The sequence below is a fragment of the Mustelus asterias genome, unplaced genomic scaffold (genome assembly GCF_964213995.1).
Source record: "Mustelus asterias unplaced genomic scaffold, sMusAst1.hap1.1 HAP1_SCAFFOLD_600, whole genome shotgun sequence".
Lineage (NCBI taxonomy): Eukaryota > Metazoa > Chordata > Chondrichthyes > Carcharhiniformes > Triakidae > Mustelus > Mustelus asterias.
In genome coordinates, this window is record NW_027590550.1 from 170,647 (window position 1) to 196,937 (window position 26,291).

A 26,291-nucleotide genomic window follows, 5' to 3' on the forward strand; every position below is an offset into this window, starting at 1 on the left:
CCCAGCGGAACAGCTGGATCTTGGGGTACTTATTCACAGATCCACAGAATGCGGCAGAACAGGAGAATAAGATAGTTAAGAAGGCATATGGGACACTTGCCTTTATCAGTCATGGCATAGAACATAAGAGTAAGGAGGTAATGTTGGAGTTGTACATAACATTGGCTAGGCCACAGCTGGAGTAGTGTGTGCAGTTCTGGTCACCTCACTATAGAATCATAGAAACCCTACAGTGCAGAAGGAGGCCATTCGGCCCATCGAGTCTGCACCGACTACAATCCCACCCAGGCCCTACCCCCACATATTTACCCGCTAATCCCACTAACCTACGCATCTCAGGATACTAAGGGGCAATTTTTAACCTGGCCAATCAACCTAACCCGCACATCTTTGGACTGTGGGAGGAAACCGGAGCACCCGGAGGAAACCCACGCAGACACGAGGAGAATGTGCAAACTCCACACAGACAGTGACCCGAGCCGGGAATCGAACCCGGGACCCTGGAGCTGTGAAGCAGCAGTGCTAACCACTGTGCTACCGTGCCACCCTACCACTGTGCTACCGTGCCGCCCTACCACTGTGCTACCGTGATATACCGGGCCTTTTCTATAGGAAGGATGTGATTACACTAGAGGGGCTACAGAGGAGATTCACCAGGATGTTGCCTGGGATGGAGCATTGGAGCTACAAGGAGAGACTGGATAGGCTTGGAGTGTTTTCTCTAGAGCAAAGAAGGCGGGGGTGGGGGGACAAGATTGAGATGTATAAGATTATGAGGGGTATAGAGAGGGTGAATAGGGAGCAGCTGTTTGCTTTGGTTGAGGGGTCAATCATGAAGGGGCATAGTTTTAGGGTGAGGGGCAAGCGATTCAGAGGAGATTTGAGAAAACAGTTTTTTACTCAGAGGGTGGTAGGAATCTGGAATGCACTACCTGAGAAAGTAGTGGAGGCCGGAAACCTTACAACCTTTAAGAAGTATTTGGATGAGCACTTGAAACATCATAACATTCAAGGATATGTGGCAAGTGCTGGAAAATGGGATTAGTGCGGCTTTAGTGGTAGTTATTGTCGGTGCAGATTCAATGGGCCGAATGGCCTTTTCTGTGCTGTATGACTCCATGTAGGTGTCGGCAGCTCTTTGTGGCCACATTTCTTCTTTGATCTCAGACCGTGAATGTTAGCAGGCTGTTCAACCATAATAGTTATCACAGCTAAGCCAGAGCCTGTTCTCATCATATCCATCTATTTGCTTACAGCAAGGAGTCATTGATGGAAGAAAAGAGGGAGCTTACATTTATATAGCACCTTTCAAGATTAGGAGCAACCAACCTGGCTAATTTTCAGACCGGGATGTCGAACCATTATAATATTCCCACTTTCACCCCAGTGGAGACCATCCCAACAGTGGGCCAGTGCCGACAGCATGTGGACTGCAGCAGTTAAAGAAGGCGTCTCATCACCACCTTCTCACGGGAAATTAGGGGTGGCCAATAAATGCTGGCCCATCCAGCAACGCCCACATCATAGAAATCATAGAAACCCTACAGTGCAGAAGGAGGCCATTCGGCCCATCGAGTCTGCACCGACCACAATCCCACCCAGGCCCTACCCCCACATATTTACCTGCTAATCCCTCTAACCTACGCATCTCAGGACTCTAAGGGGCAATTTTTAACCTGGCCAATCAACCTAACCCACACATCTTTGGACTGTGGGAGGAAACCGGAGCACCTGGAGGAAACCCACGCAGACACGAGGAGAATGTGCAAACTCCACACAGACAGTGACCCGAGCCGGGAATCGAACCCAGGACCCTGGAGCTGTGAAGCAGCAGTGCTAACCACTGTGCTACCGTGCCCACCCCCGCATCCTGTGAACAAATATTTTTTTAAAAAACCTTCAATCATCTTGGTCCATAAGACATTGTGGAGTTACCCACTCAGAGGTGTTAGCTGTAAAACTCCACACCGTGGATGATGTTTTTTTAAAAATCGTCGATGAATTTTCTTGCCAATTGTCTCTCCAGTCTTCCTCCTCACAAGGTGGTGACTTCTTACTGGGGGACATATCCCTACATTTCCCAGCATATTCCCCTATATTCCCAGCAGAGGTCACTGGATAATAATCAGGAATGGGAAGCCTGGCTGACTTGCCTGGCTGAGACCAACATCAAGAAAGAAATAAAGAACTTGCATTTATATAACCACTTTCAGGAGCTCAGGATGTCCCAAAGTCTGTCACGCCACACTAAGGGTGGAATTTTCCCGTCTCGCCCGCCACTGGAATGGTAGCAGGCGAGGACGGATCATGCAAAGGTGCATTGACTTCGGGCAGGATTTTCCAGTCTTGGGGTGAATGTGGCTGGAAAATCCCGCCCTAAGTCTTTTGAAATGTAGTTACTGTTGCAATGTAGGGCAGCAATTAGTGAGCCGCCATAAACAGCTGATAATTCTGTGCTTTTTTGGTTGCGGGATGAATATTGGCCAGGGCGTCAGGAGAAATCCTGCTCATCTTCATGCGATCTTCCATCTAAAAGGGGAGGCAAAGCCTCAGCTTAATGTCTCCTACAAACAACAACGTCCTTAATGCTGTGGTGGAGTGTCAGCGAAGTACATTAACTCTGGAGTGGAATTGGATGGAACAGTCTTTTGATGCAGAAAAAAAGTGTTACCACTCACCTAGAGCTGATACCTGTTTGCAGTAACTCCCATAGCGCAGGAACCTAACTTGAACTCTTCATCTTTATCATTCAGCCACTCAAAGTGTAAAAGCAATGATGGGAATCCATAGCCAAACACTTCTAAAGACCACATAGGATGACAAAGCTTCCTGATAAGTGATAACAGAAACACTGATAACAGTTTGGTATCTTCCTTTATGGCCTTTAAGATTGGAAGACCTAAGTAGGCTACAAATCGCTTTCAGGAGTGCATGATGAGCCATGATGAAAACATTTCCAATAACACATTGTGGAGAGTGGAGCACTAACATTAGACTCAAACATTATATTTTGCTTTCCTTTTCGGCATTTTGCCTGTTGATGTTTGAACATTCTGCAAGATGGAATGGTCCCAATGCCATGTCAAAGTCCTTGTTGAGTGTGCAGCTTGCTTGGGTGTATCAGGGCTTCGAAACAAAGCAGGCAGTCTCAAGTGAAAGGTAACAAAAGAAAGCTTTGCAAAAGAGAAGGGAACGCCTTCATTAACCATAAGCAACCCGGCAAAGTGTGAAATGCAAGCGTTTATACTTGCCTGACTGCTGAGACATAAACAAAGCAGTGTTCCTGGCACGCTGAGGCGTAGCTCAATGCAGAGTTCTTCCCCCAACTGACAACAACGAGAGGTATCACTGTCTCTCTGCATCACTTTCCCTCTGTATGCAGCAGCGTTTCATTTGTTGTTTGAAATCACAGTGCAAACAACTCAGAAAAAACACATAGATTTATCAGTTGTTATAAAATTCAAAAAGGATTTATTACATATAATTCATCATTGATTTTACTCCCCAGCAGATACTAATTTATGTTGCGTACTTTTCCATGAGTTCGTTAACTTGTGTTGGGAACAGTCCCATGAGTTCTTTAACTTGTGTTGGGTACAATTCCATGAGTTCTCTACCCCATGTTAGGTACAGTTCCATGAGTTCTTTAACTTGTGTTAGGTACAGTTCCATGAGTTATTTAACTTGTGTTGGGAACAACTCCATGAGTTATCTACCCCATGTTCGGTACAGTTCCATGAGTTATTTAACTTGTGTTAGGTACAGTTCTATCATGGCTGATCATCAAATTCAATATCCTGTTCCTGCCTTCCCCACATATCCTTTAATCCCTTTATCCCCAAAAGCTATATCTAATTTCTTCTTGAAATCACACAATGTTTTGACTTCAACTACTTTCTGTGGTAGTGAATTCCACAGATTCACCACACTCTGGCTGAAGAAATTCCTCCTCTCCTCAGTCCTAAAAGGTTTACCTCTTATCCTCAAACTATGATTCCTAGTTCTGGATTCGCCCACCATCGGGAACATTACTTCTGAATCTACCTTGTCTAACTCCTACACAATTGCAGTAAAATATCCTTATTCCGATACTCAAATCCTCTAACTGTGAAAGCCAACACACGTTTGCCTTCTTTACTGTCTGCTACCTGTGCGCTTACTTTCAATGACTGATGCACAAGGACACCAAGTTCTCACTGAGTGTCCACCTCTCTCAATTTACATGCTTTCAAATAATAACCTGCTTCCTATTATTGCTACCGAAGTGGATAACCTCACATTTATCCACATTATACTGCATCTGCCATGCATAAGCCCACTCAGTCAGCCTGTCCAACTCACATCTTTACATTCTCCTCACAACTCACCCTCCCACCCAACTTAGTATCATCTGCAAATTTGTAGATAATACATGTAGTTCACTCTTCTAAATCATTAATATGTAATGTGAATAGTTGGGGTCCTAGCACTGATCCCTATGGTACCCCACTAGTCTGCCTGCTAATCAGAAAAAGACCCGTTTATGCCAACTCTTTGCTTCCTATCTGCTAAACAGCTTTCCATCCATCTCGAGACACTACCCGCAATCCCATGCGCTTTAACTTTACATCGTACTCTGCTTTGTGAGACCTTGTCAAAAGACTTCTGAAAGTCTAAATAAACCACATCCACTGGTTCTCCCTGGTCAACTTTACTCATTACATTCTTAATGAATTCCAATAGATTCGTCAAGCATGATTTCCCCTTTGTAAATCCACGCTGACTTTGTCTGATTATACGACTGCCTTCCAAATGCTGAGTTATGAAATTCTTGAGAATAGACTCTAGCAACTTCCCCAGTACCAATGTTAGGCTCACTGGTCTATAGTTCCCTGCTTTCTCTTAAGTACTCTGGGATGAAAATTATCAGGACCTGGAGATTTATTCACCTTCAATCCCATCACTTTCCCCCAAACCATTTCTCTACTAATACTGATTTCCTTCAGCTCTTCACTAAAACTTGTTTCTCTCAGAACTTATGGTACATTATTCATGTCTTCCTTTGTGAAGACAGAAGCAAAGTACGAATTTAGTTCCACAGCCATTTCTTTGTTCCCTGTTATGAATTCTCCCGTTTCTGACTGTAAGGTGCCTACATTCATTTTGTTCAATCTTTTTCTCTTTACATACCTATAGAAACTTTTAAAGTCAGTTTTTATGTTCCCCACTAGCTTACTTTCATATTCTATTTTCCCATTCTTAATCAATCCCTTTGTCCTCCTTTGCTGAATTTAAACTGCTTCCAATCCTCGGGTCTATTGCTTTTTCTTGCCAATTTGTATGCTTCTGCTTTGAATCTAATACTATCTCTAATTTCCCTTGTAAGCCACGGTTTGACCACAGGTCCCTTTCCACTCTTACGCCAAATGGGAATAAACAACTGCTGGAGTTCACCTATTCGTTCCTTGAAAGCCTGCCATTGCCTGTTCACTGTCCTTCCTTTCAGTAATGTTTCCCAGTCCATCATGGCCAATTCATGTCTCATACCATTTACTGAGATTCAGGACCCAGGTCTCAGAATCAATTACCCAACTATTCACCTTGACAAAAATTTTTATCATGCCTAAGGGTCACTCATGCCTAAGGGTTCTTTCACAACTAGATTGTGAACTAATCCTTTCTCATTGCACAATACGCAGTCCAAGATGGTCTGTTCCCTTGTTGGTTCCTCAACGTACTCATCCAGAAAACAATCCCATATACACTCCAGAAATTCCTCCTCTATTGTACTGTGACTAATTTGATTCTCCCAATCTATATGCAGATTAAAGTCACCCATAATCACGGATGTTCCTTTAACACATGCATCTCCGATTTCCTTTCTAATGCTATTCCTAACATTACTACTGCAGTTTGGTGGTCTGTAAACCATCCCCACAAATGTTTTATGCCCCCTGGTATTTCTTAACTCAACCTATAAGGATTCCACATCGTCTGTGCTAATACATTTCCTGAATATTGTATCAATATCTTCTTTAATCAACAATGCAACTTCACCACCATTTCCTTTCTGTCTGTCCTTCCTAAAATCAGAATAGGTAAAGTTCCATGAGTTTTTTAAACTCATGTTGGGTACAGTTCCCTTAGTTCTCTACCTGCTGTTTGGTACAATTTCATGAGATCTTTAACTCATGTTAAGTCCAGTCCCATGAGTTCTTTAACTCGTTTTAGACACAGTTCCATGAGTTCTTTAACTTGCTTTGGGTACAGTTCCATGTTTTCTCTACCTCAGCTTGGGTATATTTCTGTGGGTTCCAAACCAATTGGCCATTCCTTCGGTGTGTCTATCCTCCTCAGGGGAGTGGGGGGGAGAGGTGTGAGTGGAAACAAGCACGGTGGCACCAAAGTGTCACAGTTGGGTGATGGAAGTTCAGATCTACATCAACCATCAACCTTCTGCAGGGGCAGATTACTACCTGGCCTCCTGGGGAACCTTGCAAATATGAATTGTAGCATATCATTTGGTTTGCTTTAATGCAACATATAAATATTCTACAGGCCTGTATCTTAATGTATTTTATGAAATAGTTTAGTAGATTGGCATAGAATGGAGGTTGGTTTTGGGCAGGGGGCAGAATGTTGATTGGTAGCCAGGGTCCTAAGAATTCTTAATTCTGCTCTGACCCTCTGTACCCAACTTGGTGATCCAGTATTTGAAACAAACAGGCTCATTGTATGCCAGGACACCTCTATGATCAACTAGTCACCTGGAGGGTTAAACCATGTGCAGGGGCTGCTATTCTAGCTCAGGATTATCTAGGCTGAGGCCTTCATGGGTATAGTGGTCCCTGTTGGACAATAAGCAGGAGATTTATTAATCATGCTCTGTGCTGGTTGTGTGGTTTTCATTGGTTCAACTCCAAAAATGCGCACACTCCTAAGCTTGGCACTACCAATATGCATCTATTCTCTGTGGATTTACTAGATGCGATATGTTCCACTCGGGACAAAGTATGATCTCCATTTCAGGGGAGCAAGTAGTTACAACTTAGCACTGCTGCCTCACAGCACCAGGGACCAGGGTTCGATTCCCGGTTTGGGTCAACTGTGCGGAATCTGCACGTTCTCCCCGTGTTTAACAGTCGGAACACAAGTTAGAGAACTCCTGGAACTGTACCAAACATGAGTTAAAGATCTCATGGAATTGTACCCAACAGCAAGTAGAGAACTTAGGGAACTGTATCCGGCATGAGTAAACTTCTCAGTAGCTTTAGTTAGAGACTCAGACATGGTGATGTGTTCCTCACCTTCTGGTTCAAGAGTTTTTTTTACACTGCAATGAAGTTACTGTGAAAATCCCCTAGTCGCCACACTCTGGCGCCTGTTCGGGTAACACTGAGGGAGAATTTGGCATGGCCAATGCACCTAACCAGCACGTCTTTCGGACTGTGAGAGAAAACTGGAGCACCCGGAGAAAACCCACACAGACACGGGGAGAACGTGCAGACTCCACACAGACAGTGACCCAAGCCGGGAATCAAACCCGGGTCCCTGAAGCTGTGAGGCAGCAGTGCTAACCACTGAGCCACAGTGAATGGTTAAAGGCTGTCGATTTCTGCGGGGTGAGGGCTGTGCTGGTGGTGGGGGGTAGTGGGTGGGGAGGGGGGTTGGGGGGGGGAGAAGTGGAGGGTGTCATGGAAACGCTATCCAAACTCACTCCTCACTACAGCCGAGAACCTCAGCTGTGTGTTTTCCAGCCAGGCCACCAGATCCCTCAGTCAGGAGTTCCGACCCAGGCTGATGACCACAACCTCTCCTTCCAATGTGACATGTCAGTACAACCCCCCCTCCCCCACACCCTCTCTCCCCTCCCTCCAAAACTCCCTCCACATCACCCCTTCTCCCCTCCCCACCCCTCGCCGCCCCACTGAGATCACCTCTCTCAGTGCGTATCCAAGAATCAAACTGGTGGCCTATGGTTTGTGTGTTTCGATGCCACACCAGGAAATACATCTACAATCTGGTCTGCTGGAAGAGCAACCAATGTAATTGAGTGTGGGACAGAAGCTGATAACATGTGCTATAAAACACAAACAAGCATTGTGACTGAGGTAAGAGTTCTTGTGTTGTCAGTAATTTCCTCTATAGCTGTTGATGGTAATAAGAAAGGTGAAGTGTAGTGTTTTAGTATCAACAGCTATCTTCAAGAGATTGGGAAAAGCAGGAGAATGGTGAACATAACAAAGAGACAGTGTGTGTGAAAGTAAGAGGAAGAGAGATACATGAACGCTGGAAACCTGAGAGTTAGGCAGGCAATTCTAACTGTTAGTGCTAGCAGAGCAGTTACAGCCATAAGATTGGATTGACAGGCTTACTGTCCTGTTACTAGCCAGTGCTTTTGGAGCCTGCTCCACATTCCACTCCCTAACTACCAACTCCAATCCTCCCCGTGGCAACTGTCCGACATCAAGCCAGTCTATCCGCAGCCTTGGTGTTACATTTGGTGATCACAAAATGAGTTTCCCATCTCATATTTGTCCCAGCACCAGGACTATCATTTTCTGCCTCTGTAACAAGGCCCGATTTCAACCTTCTCAGCTCATTTTATGCAGAAACCCTCATCCATGTCTTTGTTACCTCGAGATTGACTATTCGAACACATTTCTTGCTTTGCCTCCCACATTCTAGCCTCCATAAGTTTAAAGTCATTCAAACCTCTGTGTCTTAACTCGACCAAGGCCCATTCCTCTGTCATCCCTGTGCTTTCCGTCCTACATTGGCTCCCGGTCCCGCAATGACTCGATTTTTAAAAATTATTTTTTAATGCTGGGCCAGCATTCATTACCCATCCCTCAGTGCCCTTGAGAAGGTGCTGGTGAGCCGCCTTCTTGAAATGCTACTGTCTATGTGGTGTAGGTACACCCACAGTGCTGTTAGGAAGGGAGCTCCAGAATTTTGACCCAGCGACAGGGAAGGAATGGTGATATATTTCCAAGTCAGGAAGGTGACTGGCTTGATAAGGGACTTGCAGATGGTGAGTGGCTAGTTTCTTTTTCCTTTTTTTTGGCTGGCGCAGACACAATAGGCTGAATGACCTTTTTCTAAACTGTAGCTTTGCAGTGCAGCACAGGAACAGGCCCTTCAGCCCGTTCTATGGTTGTGTTCCCAAACATCTGCTGCCCTTGTCTTTCTAGGTAGTAGAGATCTTGCGTTTCTCACTCACATCCTTGTTTTCAAATCCCTCCATGCCCTCTCCCCTCTCTAGTTCCCCTAAACCTACAACCCTCTGAGGCATCTGCACACCTCTAATCTTGGCCTCTTTTGCATCCTTGGTTTTCAACACTCCATCATTGCTGGCTGTGCTTTCATTTGTCTTGGCCCTAAGCTCTGGAATATCCTTCCTACACCTCTGTGCCTCTCTACATTATTTTCCCCCTTTAGGACACTCCTTAAAACTTACCTCTTTAACCAAGCTTTTGGTCATCTGACTGAATATCTCCTTATATGGTTTGGTGTCAAACTTTGTTTTATAATGTTCCTGTGAAGCACTTTGGGTCATTCCATTAGGTGCTATATAAATGTAAGCTGTTGTTAATGTTGAGACACTGGCTGTTGCTATTTTGACATGGAACCTGTCATTGGGCAGCCCTCATGTTCCTGGTGGTAGGTTCCTATTAATAGACAAATCAGGTCCTATGATGGGCACAAGATCTCGATCGTCAGTTTAGGACAGTAAAGGCCACAGTCTGTTATGGTGTTCTCTCTCACCAGTTTCATTTGAGGTACAGCCCCAGAGGCCCAGGAAAGGTAAGTTTTAAATGAGTTCTCTGCGGGGTTTGGAGCTGTCCACCACACCGTGAGGCCAGCCACCAAAGTGGCTGATAACTGCGACAAGTTAAATCCAGCTAGCTGCTCTGGGGTGTTTATCTGGGGTAGGTCACTCGCTGATTATATTCAAATGAGGGAAAGAAAGCAGGTAGAGAGAGCTGCTTAGGGCACTCCCCAGATTCGCTGCCCCAATAGTTAAAATATACACAGTGTACTGCCTGAAGGCGTGGTGGGAATATATTCAACAGCATATTCCAAAAGGGAATTGGGAATATGTTTGAAGAGGGAAACAAACTGCAGGTCTATGAGGAAAGAGCAGGAGTGTGGGACTCATTGGATAGCTCTTTTGGTACAAGCCCAATAGAATAAATGCCCTCCTTGCATGATTTTCTGATTCTCTTTCAACTTTTAGGCAGCACGGTGGCACAGTGGTTAGCACTGCTGCCTCACAGTGCCCGGGACCCGGGTTCAATTCCCGGCTTGGGTCACTGTCTGTGCGGAGTCTGCACGATCTCCCCGTGTCTACGTGGGTTTCCTCCGGGTGCTCCGGTTTCCTCCCACAATCCAAAGATGTGCGGGTCAGGTTGATTGGCCGTGCTAAAATTGCCCCTTAGTGTCAGGGGGACTAGCTAGGGTAAATACGTGGGGTTATGGGGATAGCGCCTGAGTGGGATTGTGGTCAGTGCAGACTCGATGGACCGAATGGCCTCCTTCTGCACTGCAGGGATTCTATGATTTTGTGTGTGGGAGTGTGGGCACAAAACAGATTGCAGTGGATCGGCTACCTGTTCGTTATACAGCCCGCTTAATTTTCCAGGGATTTGGGAGCAGAGGGGGGGAAAGAGAAACATCTGCAGACTGGGAGAAGGTTGCAGGGTGAAGTGAGTGAAAAGCAGGGAGAGCAACGGGCAGAAAGAATTAGGGAGAGATGTCTTGTGGGCTGACTGCAGGCCCACAATGACAGAGGCTATGAGTCACTGCTGATAAGGAGGAAAGCTTTATCAAGTAACTCATTTGGCCATTAAACACTTTAGGATGCCCTGCGGTTGTGAAAGGCGCTATATAAGTGCAAGTCTTTCTTTAAGAACATGGATCAAAGTATCTGGTCACGTGTGTGTGAAAAACAATCAAAGTTGTAAAAATGTTACAGGAGAAACCTGCAGTAAACTGGAACGTTCTGATCATCATTGCACAGAACACATTCCCAAGGATGTTAAAATGACCGGTACAAATGGTGTTGTTTCATCTGGGATGACCATTGAGTGTGGCTTGATGATGACAGACAGTAAATGTACTTCCTGGATTCAGATGTAGCAAAAGTAAAACAAGATTCTATAGCTCTTGGGGCTAAAGGGATCAAGGGATATGGGAGGAAGGGGGGATCAGGATATTGAATTCGATGATCAGCCATGATCAAGGTGAATGGCAGAGCAAGCTCGAAGGGTCAAATGGCCTACTCCTGCTTCTAGTTTCTCTGTTAAGATGCTAAAATTGTCATTTTTACACTTACTACCCTTCCTGCATGGGACTTGGTGCATAAGAGAGCAGCCTGGTGCAGGCCTTTCAGCCCATCATGTCTGTCCTGGCCATCAAGCACCTATCTATTCTAATCCCATTTTCCAGCACTTGGTCCATGGCCTTGTATGCTGTGGTGTTTCAAGTGCTCATTTAAATGCTTCTTCAATGTTGTGAGTGTTCCCGCCCCGATAGGCAGTGAGTTCCAGATTCCCACCACTGAAAAGGTTTTTCCTTCAAATCCCCTCTAAGTCTCCAGCCCCTGATCTTAAATCTATGCCCCCTGGTTATTGACCCCTATCTTCCTATCTATCTATGTCCCTCATAATTTTGTACACATCTCTGTGAGTGCTGAGTTAACTGATCTCAAAAGAGATGGCAGTGGGAATCAGGTCAATGGCCCTGCTGTAAGGAGGGGAAATTTGGGTCTCGGTGGTCTCTGCAATCTTGCATAATGATTGGCGGTGATGCTCCTTATTCTCTGATAGCTTGTGTGTGCCTGTACAGAACGCCTGTACGCTTGGTTTAGGGGCAAGAGCTCTCACTTTAGAATCCAAAGATTGTGGCTTCAAGTCTAACTCCTGCAACTTGAATATATAGTTCAGATTGGTGAGTGAGTTCAGTGCTGAGTGACTGCTGCAGTTGATGGTGCCTTCAGATGAGGTCCGAAATTGAGGCTTCACTGCCCTCTCAGATGATTGTCCTGTGACACTATTGGAACAGGGGAATTCTCCCTGATGTCCTGGCCAACATTCACCCCTCAACAAACACCATAAAACAGATAAAGATCGTAGAAACCCCACAGCACAGAAAGAGGCCATTCGGCCCATCGGGTCTGCACTGACTCTCTGCTGGAGCAACCCACCCAGATCCTATCACAGTAAACTCCACCGTATTCACCTAACTATTCCACTCTAACCTAAGGGGCAATTTTAGCATGGCCTGCACATCTTTGGACTGTGGGAGGAAACCAGAGCACCTGGAGGAAACCCACGCAGACACGGGGAGAACATGCAAACTCCACACAAGCAGTGACCGAAGGCGGGAATTGAATTGGGTCCCTGGTGCTGTGAGATGGAACAGTTGGAAAGCTTAGAAACCCTACAGTGCAGAAAGAGGCCATCTGGCCCATCGAGTCTGCACCGACCACAATCCCACCCAGGCCCTACCCCCATATCCCTACATATTTTACCCGCTAATCCCTCTAACCTACGCATCTCAGGACACTAAGGGGCAATTTTAGCATAGCCAATCAACCTAACCCGCACATCTTTGGACTGTGGGAGGAAACTGGAGCACCCGGAGGAAACCCACGCAGACACGAGGAGACAGCAGTGCTAACCACTGTGCCACCGCGCCGTTCTGGCGATGAGCTGACAATTTTCAATTGCCTGAATTGGATTTTTCAGATGTTCTTTTCCCTCTTTGGCTCGGAGTTGTTGTCTGTTTATATTGTATCTCCATCAGGCTATATGGTTGTGCCTGGGCTAATCATGTCTAATCATGACACTCCAGCTATGGATGTGGGGAAGGGCTGGGGTCCAGCTGGTCCTTTTCCCTGTCCATTAATTTTGTGAGTTTCCCGTATCTTCAACAAGTACTTAGTTGTCTGTGAGGCACACTGAGAGCTCCTGGGGGTGCAAAAGGCGCTAGGCAAATGCACATTCTTTCAGTGGTCACTTGAACAAGGTACAGCCAGGCCAATGACACAGTACAAGATGGCATCCTCCCGTAAAGGAGGGAAACTGCAAATATTAAAGAATGCCACGGGATGTTAAACCAAGGATGGGACAAAATGATATCTGACAGAAGTAAACACCTGGGTCTGAATCCTCCCCCAACACTCCTCTCACCCATTCCCCTGCACATTCACACACGCAATGCATACATCTGCTTGTAATCTGACACCGTCCAGTGTTTGGGGCAAAGGTGAATATAAACAGTGGAAGGAGATCAAATTCAATGTGTATCAATGGAACCAAAGTGAATTCCATCTGCTCGGGTAAACCTCCACATTCTCCCTCAGTGAAGCACAAAATAAATTAGAATGCATCAAATTATTGCCTCTGAAAACTGAAGGCACTTGAGGATGTATTGGAATATGGTAAAAAGAATTGAGAACATCTAGGAAGACCTATTTTAGAGGGTGTTATTCATTACTGTTGGGCTTTGCAGTTCATTCTGATTTGGCCTCGTGTTTCTGAAGGCAGCTTTCGAGTTATGCAAGTAAATCAATATAGTGGGTTCACGCTTTTACATTGGCCATGTGACCCTTAATCCTTAATGTGCGCCAACACAGTTTGGTGAAGCGATGTGGTCAAACTGGGCGGAATGAGGGGCTGTCTTACCGCCCCACGGTTAAAATACAAAAACACTTTTCAACCCACTCCACTCTCCCCAACGAACCTCCTGCAATCCGCCAGCAGCCTGCCAACAAAACACAAATCAGGTTGAAAGGTACAATTGAATCCGGAAGGACACAGCACTGATTTGGAAAATAAATAAACAAACTGCCCTGGTGTGCAAAATTTAAATAATCTTTTAAGCTTGCAGAGGGGCGAAACATTATTTTGACATATGGCCTGTAAGGGGAGGGAAGCATTCTCTGAACTGCCGCTTGCTCTCTCTCTCTCTCTCTCCACATCTGTGGCGCACAGCCCCAGGTTACATTTTGATGGTTTGTCCTCTGCCTCTTTGTTGCACATGTGTAAACTTTAAATTGCTCCGTCCTTTCGTCCGCCTTGTTGGTACTCTCTCTCTCTCTCCCCACTCTTTTGTAAACGATTGGCCAAAGCATGTGGAAGCATTTCTGCCCCTCTCTAACATAACGGCCGTTGACAAGTTCCAAAGCTTAGTGTGTCTGTGTGTGTGTCCGTCTTCGACCCCTCTTCCCACCCCAGGGGCTGTGAATTTATTATAAATAAACCGCTCCTTGTTTGAACAATAGTGCGCATTCTGTCAAAAGACTTGAATGAGTGGAATGCTCCAAATGGTCACCTATTAAAAAGGTGAAGGGCACCCGGAACTACCGCTATCGGATCATTTACATGACTATCCTTTCTTTATATCCGGTGAGACGAGCGCTGGTGTGAATCCTATTTAGTCTGCGGTCCTACAACTACTTTTAGCTGATTACCTTCCTAAGAGTGACCTTTCCAAATGAGCTAGACAGGGGCAGAGATTTGTTTTATCAGCCATCATGTGCCATTGATTAGTGTAAACCGAAATACCTTTTTTTTTTGTAAACACCCAGATCGTTTTTCTAAGTTTTTTTTTGTTGAAAGTGAAGATGACAAAATGAGGTCAGCTGTACATCTTTGAGACGATGCTCGATTGGAATATCTATCGCTTTAACTTTTCGCAAGGTCTCGAGTGTTTATATCTTCAGATGACACTGCGCCGACTGAAAGTCAAATTCTATCTCGCTCAGTTAACAATAAATAAACAGCAGTTAAACCTTCCTGCAAAACAAAGCTTTTCCTGGGGAACTGCCGGGAACACACAACCGGTCACAGGGATCATAAAATTGAGGCATTTCCATAATACAACGCCCTGGTTTAAATATAATCCGTAACGCAGATAGGAAAGTGTGTTGAAATATATATATATACTCCTGAGTGTTATGGGTTGTTTCATCCGAGGCCGGTCCTTCACGGTTTAGGATCGTCGTGGTTGCAGTTTTGAAATTTAATGCACTCAGCATCCCTTTCACCTTTCAAATCGCGAACGGTTTCAAAAGCCAGTCTCCCCATTACTGTGTAATGAGTGAGATGCCACGTGTAAAGATTCCGTAGAAATTTAATTGCAACCATTATACACGGAAAATTCATAGACGCTCGGGCAAGCAGGGTACCTGAACATTCAAAACACACTTCCGCAATCGTATGAAGATAAAAGCCATTCTCATGTTTGCTTTTTAAAAATAAACCCTAGCAGTGACATATATATGAACATGGGGCAGTGGAGGCAGGTTATCAATCGGACTTTGTTCTGGAGGGTTTGGATACGGGCGAGTATGAATACAGGAGAGTGACCAATGCTTGTGCTGCGGTAAAACGTTATTATCTTTGGGGGGGGGGGGGGGGGGGGGGAATCTGCCACTTCAGTTTGTCTTTGTACTTCAAAAATACCCACTCCTACCGAATCGACCGGGAGAAGAAGTCTAGAGGCTAATTCTCTCGCGGGGAGGCGGGGTGGCAGAAGGATGGGAAGGGATGGTATGGGATGGGGGTGGGAGAGGGGGGGGAGGAGGGATGGGATGTGGGGGGGGAGGGTCATTCTAACTGACCAATACAGGAGGTGCCACCCCTTCCTCTCTCTCCATCTGCAAGTAGCAATGGACCACCCACAGGACGACACTTGAATAAGCCTTACCGCCAGTAATTAAAGAAATGCCCAGAGATGGGTCTGACTTATTAACCATAAAAGAAAGCAACTCTCCCCCCCGCCACCCCTACCACCTTAGACACACAGAGTATGGGAAGAGTAACATCTCGGGTAGCTGATGTGTAAATGTAACAGTTATTGTTGGATACAGATGCCATTGTACCTGGATATTGTCCATTTCCTGAGATATATATAGAAAGTAACATCCTTTTTCTATTAAAAGAGGAGGGCGATATATATATAGAAAGAAACATCCTATTTCTATGAAAATCCAGCCTTATATCCAACCCACGTGGAGAGGAAAATAATCCAACAATAAAATAAAAGTTGCAACTTTGAGGGCGCGCTCTTGCCCATTGTTACATCACAGGTTGCCCCGGGAGACGGGGGGAGGGGGCGGGGCTATGGGGCACCCCCACCCACCCTCGCCGCCCCCTTCCCCCCTCCCCCCCGGAGGCCACGCCCCTTCCCGGCGGCGGGGAGAAAGGGGGCGGGGCCCAGGCGGGGAGAAGGGGGAGGGGGTTCAGGCCGGGTCATGAGGAGCCACTCGGCCGGGCTGCCCCTTCCCTCTCTCCCTGCCTGCCTGCCGCCCGCCCGCCACTGACGATCCTCTCGCTTCTATTTTCCCCCCCCCCCCAACCCCCCGCCCCCCCTTTTACTCCCCTCCCCTGTGTGCATCCCCCCACCTCTGCTTGAGCGGGCCGCCCTTCCTTCTCGCCTTGGCTGGGACTGGAAGCTCATGGAGGCGGACGCTAACCAAGCCAACTCGGTGCTCAGTGCAGACTCTCAGCACGATCCCTGGTACAGGAGCTCAAATCCAATTCATTTTTAAAATATAAATTCAGCTTTCTGAAAAGAGAAAAATAACGAAAAAAAAATACATTTGCTTGTTAATGTTGAGAGGAAAAGAAGAAAAAAAATAGCTAATCTCCTCAGATTTTAAACTGTAGTGTTGACTTTCTGGGAAAAAAAGGTGCTTTGGGTTAACGGCCCAACTTACTTTTTTTTCTTTTTAAATGTGTGTGTGAGGTGCCAACATGGCCGAATCCCATGTCTGAGTTCTGTCTTTGTCTTTTTTTTCCCCTCTCTCTCTTCATATTTTTTTAGCAAAATGTTCGTCGGGGGACTGAGCTGGCAAACCACGCAAGGTAAGGCAGGTCCTGATACACCTCCCAACTTTTTTTTTAAAATATAAAAAAAAACTTCTGCTGAAATTCAATCCAAATACTTACTGTGTGCGATTATTATTTTTTTTAAAATTCTCTCTTGGTGTGCGTATATACATCGTTGTGATTGCATTCTGAAACCTTGTAGCTTTTAGTATTGAGCAGGAATCACACTCTCTGCCTTTGACAGACGGGTGTTTGTGTGTGTGTCAGTCTAGCAATTTTTAAAATTTAATCTGGGGATCCCTAGTGCATCTATACGTAGTTTTTTAAAATTTTGAATTGAATTGTAAATAGTTTTTTTTGAGGTGTTCTCACAAGGTCTGCTTTGCTCTTATTTATTTATTTTTCTATTCCCCCCCCCCCTCCCTGCTCTAACAGAAGGTCTTAAGGAATATTTCTGTAAATTTGGAGATGTGAAGGAGTGCATGGTGATGCGGGATCCTGTTACAAAACGGTCAAGGTGAGGGAGCTGACTATCTTGCCTTACTTGCTACTTGGAAACACTGTTTCTTCGCAAACTTCGGGGAATGTTTAATTTTGGTGTTCTAAAATAGGTGATTGTTACACGATGTATCTTTTTATTGATCCTTGTAGAAGACTTTTAAAAAAAAATTGTGGATTGCTCCCTTTCTATTTTTTTTCTCTGCTTTTTTCAGAGGGTTCGGATTTGTCACTTTTGTTGACCAAACGGGCGTAGATAAAGTTCTCGCACAACCGAGGCATGAGCTAGATTCTAAGACGGTAGGTCACTTTGTGTTTTCAATTCTCTCCCCCCCCCCCCCCCCCCCTCTTCAAATGAAATGCAAGTAATTTTCATATAGTTGTGTAAGTAAGATTGATGCACAGTAGCACAGATTGCTGGTACACAACAGAGATGGCCACAGACACAGGGCAGGTTTCTGAGATTTACATAGCCCCCCCCCCCTCCTTTTTTTCCTCTCATTCTTGAGTCTTGCAAAGACGAGAGACACTGAGCCCCACGTCATGTGTTTGCTTTACAATCCACGCATGTTTGTCCCAAGTTTCCCACACTGAGAGATCCAGCTGGTTAAATAGTACAGTGTGTAAAATCCAGAAAGGGAGAGAGAGAAACTTAGGATTGGGAGGGAGGGGGGGGCGGTGGGGGGTGTTGGAGAGAAAGAAAGAAGAGTGCCTGAGCGTTCCCACGGCGATCGTTGGCAAGGCAACAGGGGCTGCTGGCGGGGGGGGGGGGGGGGGGAGTGGGAATCTTAAATAGGTCAGCATTCATTCATCAGACCAGTACTTAGTGATATTAACAAGATGACCGACTTTCTTGGACTGGGAGGGGAATGGAAACCTGTTTCCTTTTGTAAAGACCTGTTTATTAGGGATCTGTGAAGTGCTATCATGACTCCAGCGCAGGGATTTATTTCATTTTTATTGTGTTGTACAGGTTTTTTTTATCAGGATGCAGGGCAAGGTCTGTGTGTAGCAGGGATGATTAAACTGGGACTGGAGATTGTCTCCTGGCAGCAAGTAGATCAGTGCGGAATGCCCAATAGGGTGGATTTGGAGTGCATTTGTGATTTAGTTTCTGTCTTTCTCTTCCCCAGGTCACATTCTCCCCCCTTTCTTTCACACCGTGTTTTACACTCTTATTCACTAATCTACTTAGTGACGGCCTTGCTTCTAAATCGGCTCAACGGTTCACTGCTTTTTCAGTTTATTGAGGATGACCCGTCGAGGTGATTGGGAGGGGGTGGGGAGTGGTAAGAAGGATATTACAAATTCTATCCCTTTATCATCTGTTTTCCTTTTCCTGAGTATTATGGTTTCTGGGCCAGTTATCTCACATTTTTCTGTGTTAATAAAGATCAGAGAATTCATTGGCCTTCCAGAGTGGACTATTGCGTAGAACGATGCCTATAGGATAGCAGTGTCAAACTGATATGTGTAGTATATAGACCATGAGATGATACAATGCAGAAGGAGGCCATTTGGCCCACTGCGCCTACGTCACTCTTTGAAAGAGCTATTCGTATTGTCCCACACCCTGTCCTTTTCCTTTTTTCCAAGAAATATTTCCTTTTCCAAGAAATATTTCCTTTTCCAAGAATAGGTTCAATTCTCTATCCACTTCCAGCAGCCTTTCAGATCATCACAACTGAGGCCACTTGTTCACTCGCTCTGACCTGCCCTGCCAAGGCAGATGCCAGCCATCATCAAGTATTTTGCCCAAGTAACAATTCTTCATGTGTGAGCTGGGTTGTTGAATGACAGATGACATTTATATGACGTCCTCATCCACAGACATGTGCTTTCCAACTGGGCTTCCAAGGTAATCATTAGGATCTTGAGACTTTCTGGTATCCTCTCTTTCTGGCCCGGGTACTTGATTTTAATTGTTTGCTATCAAGTTACTTGGGCTAGGCCACCGAATCTGAGTTCAGTTTAACTCAGCAGTGACCACCTTGGTGGATCCACGAATAAACTAGTTTTAGTTCTGGTAGAAAATCAACTTGAGCATAGCAGTTACTAAGTTGCCAGAAAAAAAGTAAGGCTTGTGTTCAGCTAGGGAAAGTTAACTGTTAAGGAGGACTTGTGATGAGTTACTGGGTTGTGCCAGAAGGCAGTGAAACATGGTAGTACTGACATGACCTGTGACAAGGTCCTGGACTCAGCCTTGTGCCTAGAGTTAGTGTGAGAACCCAGGAAATGAAAAATAAATTTGTAAGCTTTGTGTTTAGTTTCCCCTCCACTGACTGCTTACTAGGATATGGTTCCTCCATCACTAGGTGACCTTCAGTGGTTCATTCAATGGGGAATGTTTATGCATATTTTTTGAAGATGCATGCAAGTGGACTTGTTGCCTATGGGGTGCTTTCTGACGGTGTTGCTGATAAAACAGTATTTATCGTCCTTGAGAAGATGGTAGTGATCTGTTACCTTGTACTATTTTGCAGTCTGTGGTGTAGGTACACCCACATCACTATTAGGTAGGAAGGCATAGGGGCTACGCGGTGGCACAGTGGCTAGCACTGCTGCTCATAGCATCAGGGACCCGGGTTCAATTCTGGCCTTCGGTCACTGTGTGGAGTCTGCGCGTTCTCCCCGTGTCTGCATGGGTTGTCTCTGGGTGCTCTGTTTTCCTCCCACAGTCCAAAGATGGGTGGGTAAGATGACAGGACATGAAGGGGCAATTTTAGCATGGCCAAAGATGTGTAGGTTAGCGGGGATTAGCAAGGTAAATACATGGGGATAGGGTTTGGGTGGGATGCTCTGACAGAGCCGGTGCAGACTCATGGGCCAAATGGCCTGTTTCTGCACTGTAAGGTTTCTATGATTCTATTTTGACCTGGCAACATTGAAGAGATGGTGACATACTTCCAAGGCCGAAGATGAAACTTGGAAGCAGTACAAACTGTGAGACAGACAGTGTAGAACTTCAAAAAGAGAAAGACAAGGTGGAGTGGGCAGTTGGGTGGTAGAGGAAGTTCACTGCGGAGAAGTGAGGTGATGCATCTTTTAGTAGGAGGAACATGGAGAAACAATATTAAATATGGGGTAAAATTCTGAATGGTGTGCTGGAGCAGAGGGACCTGGGTGTATATATGCAGATATCATTGAAGGTGGCAGGACAGGTGGAGAGAGAAGTTAATAAAGCATATAGTATTCTGGGCTTTATCAATAGGGGCATAGAGTACAAGAGCAAGGAGGTTATACTGAATTTATACAAGACACTAGTTAGACCTCAGCTGGAATATTGTGTTCAGCTCTGAGCGTCACACTGTAAGAAGGACGTGAATGCATTGGAGAGAGTGCAGAGGACGTTTACAAGAATGGTTCTGGAGATGAGAAACTTCAGTTATGAGAATAGATTGGGACTGTTCTCCTTGGAAGGAAGGCGGAGAGGAGATTTGATAGAGATGTTCAAAATCTTGAAGGGGCTGGACAGAGTAGATCAGGAGAAACTTGCCGCTCGTAAAAGGATGAAGAATGAGAGGGCACAGATTTAAGCTGATTTGCAAAAGAAGCAAATGTAATGCGAGAAAAAACTTTTTCTCTCAGCGAGTGGTTCGAGCCTGGAATGCACTGCCTGGAAGTGTGATGGCAGCAGATTCAATTGAGACATTCAAGAGGGCGTTAGATGATTACTTGAATAGAAACAAAAGGCAGGGGAATGACACTAAGCCATAATGCTCATTTGAAGGCCCGGTGCAGACATGATGGACCAAATGGCCTCCTTCTGCAGCGTACTGGTTCTGTGATGTGTGACTTGAAGATGGCGTTCCCATCTGTCTACTTGTCGTTATTCTTCTGGGTGTGGGAGATATTATCAAAGAAGCCTTGGTGAGCCTTGGTGCACTTAGCAGACTTGATGTGCCGGTGGTTGAGGAAGTGGATATTTAAGCTAATGGATGGGTTGCCAGTGAAATGGGCTTTGTTCTGGGTGGTGGTGTTGCAGCTGTACGCATTCCGGCAAGTGGCGAGTGTTTCATCACATTGCTGACTTGCACCTTGGTGGCAGAGAGATAGTGAGTCAGGCACAGCAGAATATCCAGCCTCACGCCTGCTAGTAGCCATTGGTATTCATGTGGCTGATCCTGTTGAGTTTCTGATCTGTGCTGACCCCAAGGTATTTTTGATGGTGGGGTGGGTGATTGGCAGTGGTAATACTAGAATGTCAATAGGGTGGTGGCACGACTCTCTGCCTGACATCTTTTGTGGTGTGAATGCTACTTGCCAATTATTTAGCCGAAACCTGGATGGGTTCAGGTGCATTTTGTATCAGTGGAGATGGTGGTGTAGTGGTATTGTCACTGGATTAGTAATCCAGAAGCCCAGGCTAATGGCCTGGGGGACAGGGGTTCATAGAATTATAGAGTGATTACAGCTCACACGAAGGCTATTCAGCCTGTCATGTTTTGCTGGCTGTCTGTAAGAGCAATTCATCCAGAGATTCTCCCATGTTTTTTTTCCCCATAGCCCTGCAATTTTTCCTCTGACAATGAACCAATTCCCTCCAGAATTCCAGAGGAAATTGGATCATTATCTGAAAAAGAAAATTTGCAAGGCTATGACAAATCCCACCACGATAGCTGATGGAACTCAGTTAATAACTCAATAATGAAACTGGTGACCGTGATATCGTGAATTGTTGCAAAAACCCATCTGCTTCTCTAATGTTCCTTAAGGAAGCAAACATGCCATCCTTACCTGGTCTGGCCTACGTGTGGAAGTTCAATCATTGAGCACGTACAAGACCGAAATTTCTGGATACCATTGACATCTAGGCAAATGGAGATAGTGGGGAAAAATAGTGTAGAGGTAGATGATCAGTCGTAATCTGTTTGAGTGTCAAAACAGGCTCAACAGGCTGAATGGCCTACTGCTCCTCCTGCTCCTATGTGACTCCACACCCACAGCAATGTGGTTAATAGCCTCTGAAATGGCCTAGTAAGCCTCTCAGTTCAAAGGGAATTAGGGATGGGCACAGAATGCCAGCTAGCCTTGCTCTGACGTGGATTCTCTACTCTTTGTTGAAACTCTGGCTTAATGGAGGAAACACAGTAAGAGTTTTAACAACACCAGGTTAAAGTCCAACAAGTTTATTTGGTAGAAAATGCCATTAGCTTTCAGAGCGCTGCTCCTTCGTCAGATGGAGTGGAGATCTGCTCTCAAACAGGGCATACAGAGACACAAAATCAAGTTACAGAATACTGATTAGAATGCAAATCTCTACAGCCAACCAGGTCTTAAAGGTACAGACAATGTGAGTGGAGATAGCATTAAGCACAGGTTAAAGAGATGTGCATTGTCTCCAGACAGGACAGCCAGTGAGATTCCGCAAGTCCACAGCCAATGGCATTTGCTACCAAATAAACCTGTTGGACTTTAACCTGGTGTTGTTAAAACTCTTACTGTGTTTACCCCAGTCCAACGCCGGCATCTCCACATTAATGGAGGAATGCATTATGGTAGCACAGTGGTAATGTTACTAATCTACTGAGAGGTTTGGATAAATGCTCCTGAGACATGAATTCAGATCTCAACATAGTAGCTGGAGAAATTTAAATTCAATTGATTAATGCGCCTAGAATGAAATGCCAGTCTCTTTATATAGTTATGAAAACTCCCGGATTGATGCAAAAACTCATCTGCTTCACTGATGTCCTTCAGGAGAGGAAATCTGCTGTCCTAAACTGATCTGACCTACATGTGACTCCAGTACCACGGCAATGTGGTTGACTCTCCTGAAATGGCCTAGTGAGCCTCTCAGTTCAAGGGCAACTAGGGTTGGGGAACAAATGTTGACCTTGCCAGTGGCATTCGCATCCCAAGAACGAAAATAACTCGCAGGTATTCATTGTTGAGTAGCTAGATCTGTTAATTACATTTAGTAAGGTGGTATTGCCACACTGCACAATAGAGAATCTTTAATGTGAAGCCAGGGCCTCCATAAGTACTGTGTTCTGGTCACTTCTACCAGTGCAGTCATTGACAGATGGATCTGGGATAGTTGGATGACTGATGATAAAGTCAAGCAATTTTTCTCCTTGTGTTGCTTCTCTCATCCGTCCTTCAGGGCTCAGCCTGTTTGGTCAGTGGTGGGACTGTTGAGCCATTCTCAGTGATGGGCATTGAAGTCCCTGCTCAGGATACACTCAGGCATTTGACAGGAAGGAATATTGATTCATCAGCTTAAGAGAGGTGGGGTAGATGGGAATCAGCATGAGGTTTCTGTGGCTATGGGGCTTCATGTATATAGAGTCGGTGTTGAGGCTCCCGAAACCACTTCAGCCTCACTAAACCACTGTCCCTCCACCTCATTGAATGTCCACACAGCCATTCCCTTGCAACAGGGGAGCCCTGTTCAACTCTCTCTTCCCTGTCATTTGTAATCCCACCATGAACTCAGTGTAGACTTGGGACAGCTCTCCACACCACCTGATGATATATGAGGAAAAAAACAGTCAAAGGGAAAAATAATGCATCGTCTTGGCTGAAGTGGCAACATGAGTTGTATTTCACTGCGTCAGGATCATCAGTGTGTTGCATCTGGATTAATTTTCATATGACTTATAGAGCATCGATAAATTGTATTGCAACTGACCTAAACCTGAGGCTACAAAAATGGCGCAGTGTGTATCAATGGAAGTCGACGTGAGCCTTTGTTTGCTTGATAATGAAGTGACCTGGAATGATCTGTGGAATTGTTTTGAAAATCTCTGCATGATTATTTTAAAATGTAGATGTATGTTTGTATTTTCTGTGGGCTGGTGGGTATTGAAATTGTTTAGCATTTAAAAAAAATAACAAATGTTACATAAACGTTCATTGATTCACTCTATCTGATACCAGAGCCAGTTTAATGATTAGGCTGTCCAATGACTGGGGGTTGGATTAGGAGGAGAAGTGCAGATTGAGCCTTTAGACACCTTGCACTTCTATTCCTCCTCATCCTGAATGGTGGAGGCTGCAATGCAGACCTTTTCCTCCACTTGAGATCTTATTAAATCAACATTTTGAACCTTCCAGAGACCTGTTTGTAGTCCGTTGTGCACGGCAATCCAGTTTGAATTAAGATTATGGAGGCAAATCGAAGACTCTGTCCTATAGCCTTGCAGCTGTGTGAGGTCCCTGGTTCAACCCAAGGTCAATGCTGAGTTTGGAGATCTTGGGATTTGGGGAGAGTCTTGTAGATTCTACAGTCGGCCACAGCATTCCTAGGTTGCGGGGGGTGGGGGCGGAGGGGAAAGTGGGGTGGGAAGCAATCGGCTTCTGTTTGCTCTGTTGCATCCTCTACTGGACACTTGGTGAGAACAGGATTAGGAAGATTTGTGCCATCCTTTGGATCTTTGAGGCTCACACACAAATAATGGCCTTGGGTGAAGTACCGTCTATGGAACCGTCCTTCAGTAAAAGACTCAAAGATTTTGGAAACTGGGGTGGGGGGAATGTTCAGGGGGTTACCCTAATTGTATTTTTAAAACCCAATTCTTACATGTTTGTAAGAAACGTAGATACAATATGGATTTCCATTGATTAAAAATTGGTAGATTCATCTGACTCAGATTCTGCCCTTTTAATAGGATCTAATCTCCTTTCTGTTTGACCTACAAAAGCTATTTTTACATTGAAACCATTCTATTGAACAGTTCTTTTTCAGCACACCCAGATTTCTGTTTCATACGATTGTGTTTAAAGACAATTGTAAGCTTGTTGTTTCACTAGCACAGTTCAGGATTCCAGGAGAAATCTATCTAGTTATCCAACAATTGATTCTTTGAGAATTTGTAGACCTGAGTGCCAGACTTTTATCGGTCCACAAACTACCGGGCACGGCACCAGTATAAAACCAGAACAGTGCCAATCCTGGCAACCGCAACTTCCTAGTTTTTAAGGTGAAATGGCTTCAGGGACGATGGGCTCTCCTGGGTATTTTGACCAGTTCTTTGTGCCTATGGTAACACAGTGAAAGCTAATAAATAGTTTCTTCATCCAAAGGAAAAAATAAATCCTATTTCAAATGCCAGGAGCTCAAAATCTGTTGGTTTTAACGAGCTGAGCTTAACAGTAATCAGCGAGACCTCCACCTAAGTTTGAGATAGCAGATTGCTTTTGTTTTGCTGATGAGGCATTGCAGGCATAAAGGCTTTTTTAATTTAATTTTGAGATTTAAAAAAAAAAGTGTGTCCGTTACTGAATGTGATGCAAACTGGTTTAGCTTCGGCACTTTCTCGGACTTTTTGCTGCTACCGTTGTGTCATTTCATTAACTCTTGACCATCCCAAGGCTCACTACACATTGTCAAGATTGCATTGTGGGACAACACGCAGGACAGACATTTAATATTTTGGAAAATTTGCTGCTTTACATCCTGACTCTTAACACGCTGCTGTCTTACTTTGCCCACGAGCTGACTCGCCCAAGTGATTTCACTTCATGCGCAAGCCCAGGCAGTGGGTGTCTGCCGAATCCTGCCCTTTGTTCTCACTTAATGTCCACACTTGTGCAGTGGTCAGCAGAGAGTGGACAGCAGCAGAAGCATGGGTTGACTCATACTTGACTACTTTTTGGTTGCGGGGGGGGGTGTGTACCTTAAAATTGGAGACAAGCCATTCAGAAGTGAAATTAGGCATCACTTCTTCACACGTGAGAGTTGGGGAAATCTTGTTCAACTTTCTCTTCAACCCTGCCCCTCCCAAAGGACGCTGTGTCAATTGGAGCATTGAGATTGATAGTGTTATTAGGTAATAGATTTGAAGCAAAGCTGGGTAAATTGAGCTGAGGTATATATTAGCTAGTAACTCATTTAGGGTGTCTCAAGTTTTTTGCTTTTGTGATACCCCTACCCTCTTATAAAATTCCTACTGATCCCCCGGAATACAACACTTTTTTTTCCCTCTGTGCAAGATAGAATTCCTACAGTGCAGAAGAAGGCCATTCGAC

The 26,291-nt window shown here is 45.1% G+C and overlaps 1 protein-coding gene across 2 annotated transcripts in view; it reads left to right on the forward strand.

Annotated features, from left to right (window-relative positions):
• The first annotated feature begins 9,690 nt into the window (after nt 1-9,690).
• Nucleotides 9,691-26,291, forward strand: part of LOC144487119 (RNA-binding protein Musashi homolog 1-like) — a 59,979-nt gene continuing 43,378 nt past the window's right edge. Inside the window, exons 1-4 of one of the 2 annotated variants that reach the window (XM_078205178.1) lie at nt 9,691-9,786; nt 16,816-16,856; nt 17,256-17,337; nt 17,534-17,618. In XM_078205178.1, coding sequence (XP_078061304.1) covers nt 16,820-16,856; nt 17,256-17,337; nt 17,534-17,618 — 204 coding nt within the window. In that variant the 5' untranslated portion in view covers nt 9,691-9,786; nt 16,816-16,819. Of the gene's footprint in view, nt 9,787-16,211; nt 16,510-16,815; nt 16,857-17,255; nt 17,338-17,533; nt 17,619-26,291 lie in introns of those variants that run through there. The other variant, XM_078205177.1, reaches the window with a different exon arrangement.